Raw genomic sequence first — 12,242 nt, forward strand, 5'->3', positions numbered from 1 at the left:
GCTGGATTTTCATTCTGTGAAATATAACACCACCAGCACTCTGCCACAACTCAGACAGTTCTCACAACAGCTGGTAATTACTAATTTCAGTTCCAGAGCTGCTTTTCTGGCTGGAGTTGCAACTGAAGTTTTTTTTGTTTCTGCAGGATATCTCAAAAAGCAATTTCAATAAAGTGTTGTGTACACTTGGGACATGGTATAAAAATACAGCCATTCAGTTCTTGCTGTAGATCTTTGATTGTTTAACATTGTCTGACACAACGTTTCTATCATGTTTTTCAACTGCTGCTCTTACTCGAATAAAAAAAAAAAAAAAATCAGGCAAGGCAAGTTTATTTGTGTAGCACAATTCAGACACAAGGCAACTCAAAGGGCATAAAAATTACATTTAAAATACATTAAAAACAAGTAGGAAGACATCAAGAAACAAAACATCAAAACAAGTTATGAAAATAGGAAAATAAGCATACATAGAGTAGGTTTAAAAGAGACAAGACTAAAGAATAAAAGTCACAGTGCAGTTCAAAGCCTTGAAATTGCTTCAGTGAAAGGCAGTGGCCAACAAAAAGGTCTTCAGCCTTGATTTAAAAGAGTTGAGAGTTGGAGCAGTTATTCTTCACTAGATCAGATATATGAAAGAAAAGAAAGAAAAAACCCCAAACAACTTATACTACTCATGACAATCGGCCCATAATTTAAAATCAAATTAGATATTTACACATGGATATTGTGAAGAGTCGATTTGAAAGTGAAAAGATAAAAAATTAAGCTCTTGAATGTAAATGCAAATACTAAAGTCTTAAATACCACTTATTGATAATAGTAAGTCAGTTGTTGGTTTGCTCAGCACGGGCATTACTTCAACACTTAATAAAACTACAAATAGTGTCCAACCTCAGTCTGTATTAGATCTACTAGTTAACTTATTATCAGTTGTAGAATATTGTCGTGGAGAACAAGGTATCCATAAGTGGTTTATGATGAGTAATAAGCAGCCAATATGCTGCCAATAGTCAATGGTTAATATGTGTTCTCTTACATCATAGTCAGTTTTCATCCAGACACACAACGATAAAGACGTTCTCTGTATTGAAGGAGCTTTTTTTTATTTCTGAAGTTGTGTTCAAGGCACATTATCCTCTTTGAAGAAATGGATTCAGATTCAATACAAGATTTTAACTTGTTCTATTATTCAGCAAATAATAATTGTGAGGACTCTGCAGCCTTGGTTGGAGGTACAGCGTGTACTCTCTGAAGGCTGTACCCACACCTGAGGCGAAAAGTGTTTTCACTGTGATTCTGTGAAGATAAATCATTTTAATCACAAGTCTTTGGGTTGTATATCTCTTTAAAAAGCTGTCAAACCTTTACTGCTGCCTGCCTCTCTGAGAAGTCGCTGATTAAAATTCTCCCTGGATCTATTTTGTGTAATTGCATGCAACATGTACTAAAAACGGCAGACATCTCTGAGATCATAAATGCAAACAAGACATGATGTGACGTTCATAATGTCTGTCTCATCTTATAAATCTTGATGTCCATTAGTGTAACTAAATCTGTGCATGACAAATCTCATCTACTGGCTCGACCTGACGCCACTATTCATTTCAGGAGACATGGAACAATCCTTCAATTGTGGATGAAATTTAACAAATCAGATTTAAATCATTCTTATTTTGGACTTTGTTTTGCTTCAGGTGGAGTTTTTTTGATTGTTGTAGGCAAAAATAGATAACATGGGGTCTGGTACTTTTCCAAGAGCATGGTATTCAACCACACTAAATATTTGGATATTACTTTCAACCACTATAAAGGCAAATGATGATTATTTATATATTCTTCTCTGTCAGTTTGGTACAGGCAGTCAATACTGTGGATAAAAGGGACGTGACATCCAGCAGTGGCAAAGAAAGACAACAACAACAACAGCGAAGACAAATCCAGGATGATAGAAATATAAACCCAAACAGGAGATCTCAATAGGTCTGTTGATACAGGAGGCACAACGAGCAGTTTCCTCCGCTGACTTACTGTAATGTTGTCATTAGTTATGCTGCATTAATGGACTACAACCACATTTATTGCAGTACATGTCATCTGTTTGATTTTTTGTTTTGAAACGGGAATCATAATCAGGAATAACAATATTCATTACGGTGAGCACATCATCACTTCTCATTATACATTTACGGACAAAAGGCCAGAAATGCAAGGTTGATCTGTTGTGTATCTGAACATCAAAGCTGCGCAAACGTCTGGATTTTTCTAAATACATAAAATGATGAGCAAGCACATGATTTACTGTCGCAAGGAGCTGAGAACGCTGCATATTTTAAGCTACACTTTCATATTTCGGACTTAGATGTACTTCAGAGGTTTAATCTGAAGGGCAGCATGAATAATTCTTCTCACTATCATTCAATATTTACAATGAGGAGAATTGAGTAATAGCGTAACAAATGGCAAACACTTGGCACAGCTGTTTGTCTATGCAGTGAAATGTGTACTTTCTCCCTAATGGATAAAAAAAAAAAAAAAAAATTGGTTTTTAATCGTTTTTAAAAATCAGTGCTGACACCATGTGGCAACACATACAGCTTACAACGACTCATATTCAGCTCCAACGCTTGCTGCTGGTGATGATCGTCATCTACGCATATTTCCTCTGCGATCTATCTGAGCTTCCATGCGGCAAAATAAGACCTTGTGTGTGAGAGGAAATCTTGAATCTTACCTCAGTGAGGCCGTGTGCCTGCTTCAGTAAATCTGCTCTCCGTCTCTCTGCCTGCCTCTCATGGTAGGAGTTGCTTTGACTCTGGAGGACGAACACTATCTCCCGAAGGTCTGGAGGAACACAAAGGACAAAGAGATGTGAGGCGGCTCACATACTGTGAAAAGAGGATCATGGCAATCGATGACCTTCTGAGAGCAAAACAAGATAAGAGCAACTGTCGGGATGGCTGAGGTGAATTTTTTTTTACTTATCTCCATTACTGGCCTGGCGATGATAACAGGCACATCAAGAGCTTAATTGGCTTGGGAAGAGAGTATGTAAATGTCAAAGGACAGATTGTGTGACTTAATAAAAGATTATCAGTCAGAAGAGTGTTTCTCTGAGGTAGCATAACACCCAAAAGGTTGACACGGCCCAGCTGTCCACTTCAGGCTAAATGACACAACTGCTTCGTCAGTAAAACTCGGTATTGTTGCTGCATATTAAGACCAAGGTTAACAGGCAGCCACCCGCTCAATAAAGCCGCTTTAAAACCTGCGACTTCAACATGCTTAGATGCCGTCTTTGTCATTGACTCGGCTTGCTGCAGTTCCTCTTCATGTGAAATCCATTTGCAGGGCAGTAATAGTGACGCAGCTCAGTGAAGAATGACATTGGCTGTAACGAAATGTCAACATAAACCCTGTGGCTCTCACGGCCAGCACAATCAAAACCAGACCAACGGACCAGAGGGGGCAGGGACTAGAAAAAAAAAAAATCTGTCATTTTGTCTTTCGCTCGGTACAATTACATTTGACAACTCCTAAATCCTGTAAGCTGTCCCTCACATCAAAATGAAGTCTGCAGCTCCTGGCTGGAGCGACTGTGACAACAGAAAGGCTTTTCAAGGATTTAGAGCTGAGAGATAAAAACGAAAAGCAGGAGCAATGTTCGAATTTACCTGCTATGACAGGATGCTTTCTAGTAATGAAACGTGCAGGTTTTTCTTTTACTCTTAATTTGAGCTCTAACGAACATAACCGGCTTTGTGACAGATAATTTACACTTGCTTTTGACATTTTAATTAGCTATTTAAGTATTTGTACAGAATATAGTCATAAAGGGTATAACATGCCATAAATAATGATTACCAGAGGGAGTGTTTTTCCCATGAAGTGTTTCAAAATTTGCTGAGTAAGTGTATTTTGGCGTTTCAAAACATAAATAAAGTACCAGCCGCTGCTAGCAGGTCTATAATCTCCCCATTGGAATAGAGCAAGGAAAGAGGGGAAGGGCGAGTGCTGACAATGGCAGGATTAGATGGATTGCCTCCTCCTCAATTACACTACTCGAACCTGTTCCCACCCTCGGTTCAGATATTAGCAGCGAGGGTCAGGGGTAGACGCTATGTCAGTGTACAGTATCTGTGTCAGATCTTTTTAATTAAGTGTTGGTGGGTGTGTCGCTCCTTTCTGCGCCGCTCATAACAAAGATCCCATTGATCCTCGAGCCCCAGTGTGGGGGGGATTTACTTGCTAAATCTCAGCATGTCCATCTCCCAACAGATCTAACCCTCCGCCGAGAGCCAAGCTTAGCGAGTGAATACCACTACGCCACCTCTAAACGTCCTTCTGCTGAGTTTGCTAAATGAATGACTACGTGAGTGCGCGTGTGTGTGCATCTGGTTTCACATAAAGCGGTGCATTTTAAAGCCCCAGGTGAGGTACCCGCCTCCTGATACTGCACCGTACAGCAATAATGCCAGCTGCATGAGACTAACAGCAGAATCAGATAAGCAGTTTGCCAATCCCTCATTGTGTAGATAACGCGTAGCCCATGTCAAAGCAAAGCAGGATGAGGGGTAAAAAAAGAAACTAATTAAGACTGAATTCACTGGCCTTGGCTCCACACTAATGGGTTTCGATTAATCATCAAACAACGGGGAGAAAAGGGGAAGAGGAAGAATCCTGTTACAGCGCCCTTCTTCCTTCACCTCCATCATTCCTGTGTCCTTCGCCATTCAGGTAAAAATCACCTTTGTGCTGTATCTTGACACTCATGGCAGCACATACCAGATTGAAAATGTAGAATCAATATATCTACCTGTATTTAATAGTGCAAAGATTTAAAGTAACGCCTGAAGTGCCAAGGATGCCACAAAGGACTTTTTTAGACAATAGATGAGATTATCCAAGGATGCCTCAAGGCTGAGAAGAATATGAAAAATAAAATATGTAGCTTGTCCTTGCATTCCTCAGGATTATCATATGGTCGCTAGGGTGCTGGGTCAATGGTTGCTAGCATGTTCTGAATGGTCGTTAGGTGCTTGCTACATATTTTGCGACATTATTTGCTCTGAAAATGTGCGTTGCTAGGGTGTAACTACTGTGGCTGGCTGCTACCTGTAGGTCTTTGTTGTTGTAACCTGACGCACCAGGTTGTTTGTTACAATGAACCATCTGGGAAGTTGTCGTGGAAACAGGAAAGACTGGTCTATCACGTCTATCACCGGTTAACTTCCACCAATCACATCACACATCATGAGTAGCAGAGCACTATCACCAGCAGAGGCCGATTTGGTCAAACCTTGACCGAATCCATTGAGAAAAGCCTTCAGTGCTGTTCTTTGCTCTTCCGTCAATGACAAGGTCTGCAATTCATGGTTTTAATTCATGTGTCCCAACAGCAGCATTGGATGGATTGCTATTAAATTTGGTACAGACATTAATGTCCACCTCAGGATAAATGGTAATAACTTTGGTGATCCCCTGACCAAGTTTAATTTGTGCAATGCTTCGGTTTGTGGCCAACATACATTCCTATTAGCCTTAGCTGTGTTCAGTGTAAATCAGCAAATGTTAGCCTGCTAACACAATAAATTAAAACATTGAAAACATTGACTGGAAATATAAAATATGGACCAAGCCTCCAGGTCTAAAAAGTGAAGTCAATGAGGAACAGCCCTGAGCCTGCATTCTTTCCGATGGCTATCAGGGGATGATGCCACTGGTTTAAAAAAAAAGGCCAGTTCTATGTAAGCTTATGAGTAAATGACCCTACGTCTTCAGTGACCTCATGGGGTTTGCTCTGAGCCGCTAGTTTCAAGTCTCCATCTCAGTACAGCATCATATCCATTTTGTAAATGATGGTTAGATTTAGTGAAAAATAGAGGATGATGTAGGGTATGCGCTAGGGCGTGGCGATGTTGTGATTGCCAAGTTGCTATCACACCGTGTCCACGGGTTCTTGGGCCAATTCCATTCAAGATATCCTCCCCAGCTCCACCCACTCGTCCAAATATGGTCATCAAAGAAAGATGGCGCCGGTTGTAATGCAAAACTCCAAAAAAAAACAAAAAACGATGGGTGACGTCGAATATGGTCTCGACAAATATTTAGCATTATACTGCTTAACAACATTAAGTTAGCATCCTCACATTAGCATTTTTTAGCGCCACTGTGACAAATAACCGCCTCACAGAGCTGCTAGTGTGGCTGTTTCCCTCTTTCTATTTCCTTTCTAATTACTTTCTAACTTCTGTTTTACAAAGTGCTATATACATAAAACTAGCTTGCTTGCTTATTTTTTACTTGGCAGTTTCTAGGTGTCTGCTAGGGAGTCTGTGGTCACTGCAGTGTTTGTTAGTGTGACTCTTGGGGCTTGAATATGTGTATTTAATGTTTGTTTGGATGGTCTATTTTCACAGTTGTCACAGAGGTGATTTTGTATCACAGATTGCAGCTGCACCTCTATTCCCAGAGGTGAAAGTTGCAATCGATTAATCTATTTAATAACAGGGTAAAGATGTGAAGTAGCACCCTGATGCCAAACACACAGCAAAACACATTCTTTTTCAGTGCTAAAGTCAAATTATCAATGGATGCCTCTTGGATAATAGTAATCCTCTAATGAAAGAGAGTCAAGGTTCCCGCGGAGATGAAGCCAAAGCCCCGGTCACCTCGGAACAGATGATTTTATTTTGCCAGGCTGATGGAAGTAGAAATCACCAGTCTAGTGTTCGTTTATCCCCCCTCACTCATTCAGTATTCCACAGAGGCCACTCCAAAGGGGAAAAAAAAGACTGTATCAGCCTTGAAATGTATTGGATAGAATGAGACACAGGAGAATTGTGCCTCCTTCTCTCTCTGATCTGATGCTTTTCTCAATGCATGGAGTCATTGTTTAAAGGCCATCGCCATCTGGTCTATTGCAAACTCTGTGTGAAGGCTGTGAAGGCTTTGACTGTTATGTACTCACTTCATCGCCTTCACCGAAAGCCGAGGGCAGAGGACCAGACTGATCAAAGAATCAAAGCGCTGAAACGTATTTGTGTTTCGAGGTATGTGCACAGATACATGAGGCTGTAGTAAATATCTGCTTCTGAATATAGCTTGTGTGCTCTCGGAGTGGCCTGGCCCTGCAGTGTTGTCACCTCATTGACACAAATCAATAGTGACACTTCCTTAGAGCGGGATTGCAGACGTTGCCAAGTGGCAGAGGAACTGAGAGCACGCTGACCTCTAGGCACTCCTGCAGCTCTGTCATCTCCATCAGTGTGACAGAGCAGGTGTGTGTCGTCACCGGAGCTGTCACAGCAACAGTTCATTTCAGCCTAGAGTGTCTCATTCCCCGCAGTTAAATAAACACACGTCCGTGGCAAGTGCACGAATGAATGTGTGAATACGTTTTCTGAAGGAAACAGGAGGAGAATACGGATGGAAAGCAGATCAATAGCCCAATTTCAATGATAAATGTCTGTGAAAGTCTAGAGGGATCCAATTCTGCAAGTGGGGCCATTAGGCTGTTGTGGGAACAATGAAGCTGTCACGACAGATCCAGATCCAGAGCTCTTCATCGCCGGCACACATTCAGAGATGACAGAGGATGTCAATAGCACGTCTCCATCATCGGCAGCGCTGGCTCCCCATCCAGCAGCTGATTGTGCCGGTGTAAAACCTGCTCCACTCCAATGACTCACATCATTGGACTCCCCGAGACAAGATGGCCCAGAATTACCCTTCTCCCTAAAAATTCACCTCCATCTCTCTTCCCCACGTCCAAAACGGTGCATCCGAGAGACACACTCCCCCCAAGAGAATTGGGCTGCAGTTTCCAGACCAAACTAGGCATGACCGTCACACCACACAGCACCAGGATTTAATAGCCAATCCACAGACATCCGGTGATATTCAATCTGGGAAGCCCAAATTCAATATAGCCAACTTTTTAACGGCTGTGGAGAGTTTGATTTCACCATATAAAAATAATTCACCTTCCCTATAGGCAATCATCGAGTGTGGCACAGGCCTATGTGTCATGCAGCAAGTGGAACGATTTTCTCTCAGCTGGCATCTCATATTAATACAGACTTTTAATTGCCTTGCACAAGATCAATAGTGAGCATGGTGTATTTAACTTTCAGCTTACCGCTGAAAAGGTCAGTGTCATAAATATCTCTCAGTAAAACAGAGAGGAAAACAGCAGAGAGGGGGCTGACGGAAAGGAGGGGAAATGAGGAAGCAAACCAGCGGAGAGAGAAAGAAAGACACACTTTGATTACAAAAGAAGAAAACGAGGATGAGTGTGTGTGTGTGTGTGTGTGTGTGTGTGTGTGTGTGTGTGTTTGTGTGTGAAAAGGGGTGGTATGCACAAGGGGAAAAGTCGCTCTCCTGTATAAATTAGCTCATTACAGTCGTTTCCAAGTACTAACACAGAAAAACACAAAACAATCACACAGCAGATGCAACACGTAAAGGTTGGAGAAAAGGGTCTCCAACCTGTGATAATCACACTCATTAGAGGTTCTCTAGAGTTCACGACTCCACGGACGACTCTGCTGAAGACTAATGAGTGCTGAGCTCAACCCTTAAACCTCACTTAGCATCAATAATTCAGGAAGCTCAGGCAATTAATGCAGAGCAGATTCCTGGTTTTGCTTATGAACTCCATTCATTAGCCATAATAGTATTTGGAAAATGGATGATAAACCACTTGTTTTTCCCTAATTTCTGAAAAGGTTTTTTTTTTATTTTTTTTTTTTATTTGAAAGATTTCATACCCCAAAAGGCAATATATGCCAGCATTGTGACATTACTGAGGATTAATGCGCGGTGTGCTTTTAATTTGGAATATAAAGTCATCAGACGTGTCTGGAATAAAAAAATAGAGAAGAGCGAGGACAATAGAGTTGGCATGCAGCCAGGCGCTTGGAAACATGAGAGGGCAAGGGAAAGTAGATACAGAGGGAATTTTAGATGCTATACAGGAATACTTCAACATCTTGAGTATTGTACCTTCTTGAAGATACAATGCGTATCCCTCTGGTCTCAAGAAGCTGGCTCCGAGACACTTCATGAATATAATACAGGTGCAGAGGGGACAGTAGCACTGCTTTTCTGGGCTTAATTATTGTTACAGCGATAATCTGATTTCAATTCTGGAGGTACGGAGTTGCCCTCTACCCTCAACTACCAAAAGCTATTCATTGAAAAATGAAATCCACCAAAAAAGAGCAGCTTTTGGGATTGTACCTACTGTAGCATCTGCTGTTTGCTGCAACATTTCTCCTTCTCCCACGGCTAAAGAACCAAATCTTTTGGTCATTTATTTTTCTACAACATGAACAATAAACATCTGTTTTTACTGCTGTTCCCTTAAAGCCAGAGAGCAAGGGTTTGTTTCTACATTTGCATTTTTACGAAAAGCTTTAAAGAAAAGCTGGCCGTGACTGAAAGAAACTGTAGAAAAAAGCAGACCATAATGTAATGTAGCCAAGTTTGTAAATCAAGAGATCAAATCTTGCTGCATGATCTCTGTATTAAGGATTCTCTCCACCTACACATACAACTAACAGCTGGAAACAGAGAAAAAAGTTTGCACAAAACTCTGGCAAGTGTACTCTTAAGTACTTAAGTGTGTAGCATAAGAATCTGATTTTAACCTCATGTCTACTTTCTACTATCTAATTTATATTCCAATAACTGGCTGCTTATCGGTAGATGAAGACGCAGCTGACCCACAAAACACAATAGAAAAGTGGAATTTTTGTGCCTTTTCATGTGATTTCCTCAGCAGGTCTCAGTGGGTCTTAAAACAAAATCCTTTAGGACCAAGTTGTGAAATTTTTTAAAGAATATCTCAGATCAAAATGTGTATCTGCACTGACTAAGGACATTATTGCTTTGGATTCACCCACTTAAAAATCTGAGCTTGGCTGAAAAAGACATGAAAATCTCTCTTTATTACCCACCAGATATAGATTTGTTGTCTTTGTTTTGGTAGTTGTCACATTTGGTGTAGAGTCATCGTCTGCTTTATGTTTACACTTTGGGAGTCCTTGTCCACACTTTGCTGCCGGCGCAAAACCATACATCATTCATTAAGCCTTGCCGCCATGTGTTGCTGACATCAAATTCAAAATAAGCATATATTTACAAAAAACAATGAAGCTGATAAGTTTAAACGTTAAAGTATGTATGTCAAAAAGGATTAGCAAACCATCACATTGAGTTTTATTTATGTTTTATACAGCGTCCAAACTTTTTGGGAATTGGGGTTGTACAACGAAAGAACAAACAATATCTTAAAAATAAAAATGTTGAGCATTTTGCTGTTGATTATTCTGTGACTTCACTTTTTTAACAATGCACTTACGATTTTTTATATTGTGGCTGGTTTGAGTGATGTCTTCTCTTGAGGCAGTTTGGTACACGTGATGTTCTCCAAGGTTTCAATGTCTTTCAGATGCAGCATGTTGCATTTTTAAAAACACTATGTGCAGCAAAATATGGCCCGAGGACTCACACTGCTTTTGTTTGCTCATAAGAAGTAATAATGTATATCTGCAGTATGGACAGCGCATTTAGTGGCTCATTTTATTCAGACTTAAATGAGACATCGTTCGATTTAGATTAGTCACCCTGTGTTCCCTCTAAAGAAACATCATTTGAATGATTACCTCCAAAACCTCCTCAAAGGTCACCCGCTCCTTTAAAATAAACAAGCCAGTTATATCTTTTGATGTTTGCTGTGTTGTTAAGACAAAAGAACGTCCGACATCCTTTATTCATCTTCTGAATTTCTGCCCACAAACAATATTCTCTGCAGGCGAGCGTAGCTTTTTCTGGTGTGACAAAGGGAATTACTGCGGCGGTGCCAGATAGCGAAGCTCCATTTTTCAGATAGCTGTCTGTTTGTATTTCCTCTCTGTGCAGAGGTGCCAAATGAGAGCATTATGAAGTTGCTTTTGTGTGCTTTTGCGTCTGCGGTGACCCAGTTGAATGAACAACAGGCAGAGGTCCAGAAAACTGGCTGCAAACTCCTCTGCAGGCTCCCGAAAATCACTTTCAGATGGTGATTGTGTGAGCCCCCTGAAGCATGAAAGGCATGCATGGGATCTTTTTATTTGCTCTACTTATGAATCTGCTGGCTCTCAAATCAATAAAGAGATGGGACTATATTTATGAAAAAAAATCTTAGGAACTCTGACGATTAAAATTTCAAGGCAGGCGTCAGACAAAAGCCCTTTTCACCAGGCTTTTCATTTAATAAGCTTTTGCTATTTAGATTTCACACTGTCCGACATTTTTAATTTACTATACATGATTATATCGACTGATAATGCGTTCTATCCTTTGAGCACGCAGTTCTCCAAAATACTCACTAATAGTTCATCCCTTTGAATGTCATCCAGCGTTACAAATTAGTTCCACTGAAGCAGACTGATCCAAATATCAAACAACAAAAGTGTCCAAAGGATGACCCGTATCCTGAATAGCAGCTTTGAACACTGGAACTATCAAATACAGCTGCATATAAATGGATACAAATATGAACACACATACAACGGTCTTTGGTTATTCTGAGATTACAGCCTGCGACTAACAATTCAATTATTTAGTATGAATGGGCGATGCAGCAAATAATTACAGAGTTTATCAAACAAGAGGATAACAACTTTGTGTCTGAGAGAGACTTGGAAATGACTTACACTGAAATTATTTACAACTACTGCTACTTAATAATAATAGGATACATTCTTATTGTTACTTGTTAACAATACTGGTTAAAGAGTGCATCCCAACAGGCACAACAGTCCCCTTTATCCGCATCAAATTGCACTCACTCATAGATACCAGCCACCTAAATACATTTTTTCCATCAATATCTCACAATGTTAAAGAAAGTGAGAAAAACATTCCTGGATCCATCCCCAACCTCCTCGGTGGAGGTAAAAACTAAAGAAAGAGATGAATAAAGAAGAGGCGGTACCAGAATTAACTAATAAAAAGCCATTAAAGCTTTCAGATTAGGGCACATCATTTGATAGATTAATTGAAATGTCAAATAAAATACAGTTATATGACACATTCGCAAGTAGAGTTTGTGAGGTTTAAATTTCTAAAGTGGCCAAAACATATAAAGTGTTAATCTTAAGGAGGCGCTATATTGGAAGTCCTTGGCAGCCATCTTGGCAACACCCTGGGGCAGTTATTTCAGACTAACAAGACCATGTCCCTCTCTGAATGAA

General features: G+C 40.3%; 1 protein-coding gene across 1 annotated transcript in view; it reads right to left on the minus strand.

Annotated features, from left to right (window-relative positions):
• Nucleotides 1–12,242, minus strand: part of b3glcta (beta 3-glucosyltransferase a) — a 69,557-nt gene that overhangs the window by 29,931 nt on the left and 27,384 nt on the right. Inside the window, exon 4 of the mRNA XM_084351511.1 lies at nt 2,735–2,844. Within this exon, the coding sequence (XP_084207637.1) occupies nt 2,735–2,844 (110 nt within the window). The remainder of the gene's footprint in view (nt 1–2,734; nt 2,845–12,242) is intronic.

This window comes from Pagrus pagrus (genome assembly GCF_965226575.1).
Source record: "Pagrus pagrus genome assembly, chromosome: 4".
Lineage (NCBI taxonomy): Eukaryota > Metazoa > Chordata > Actinopteri > Spariformes > Sparidae > Pagrus > Pagrus pagrus.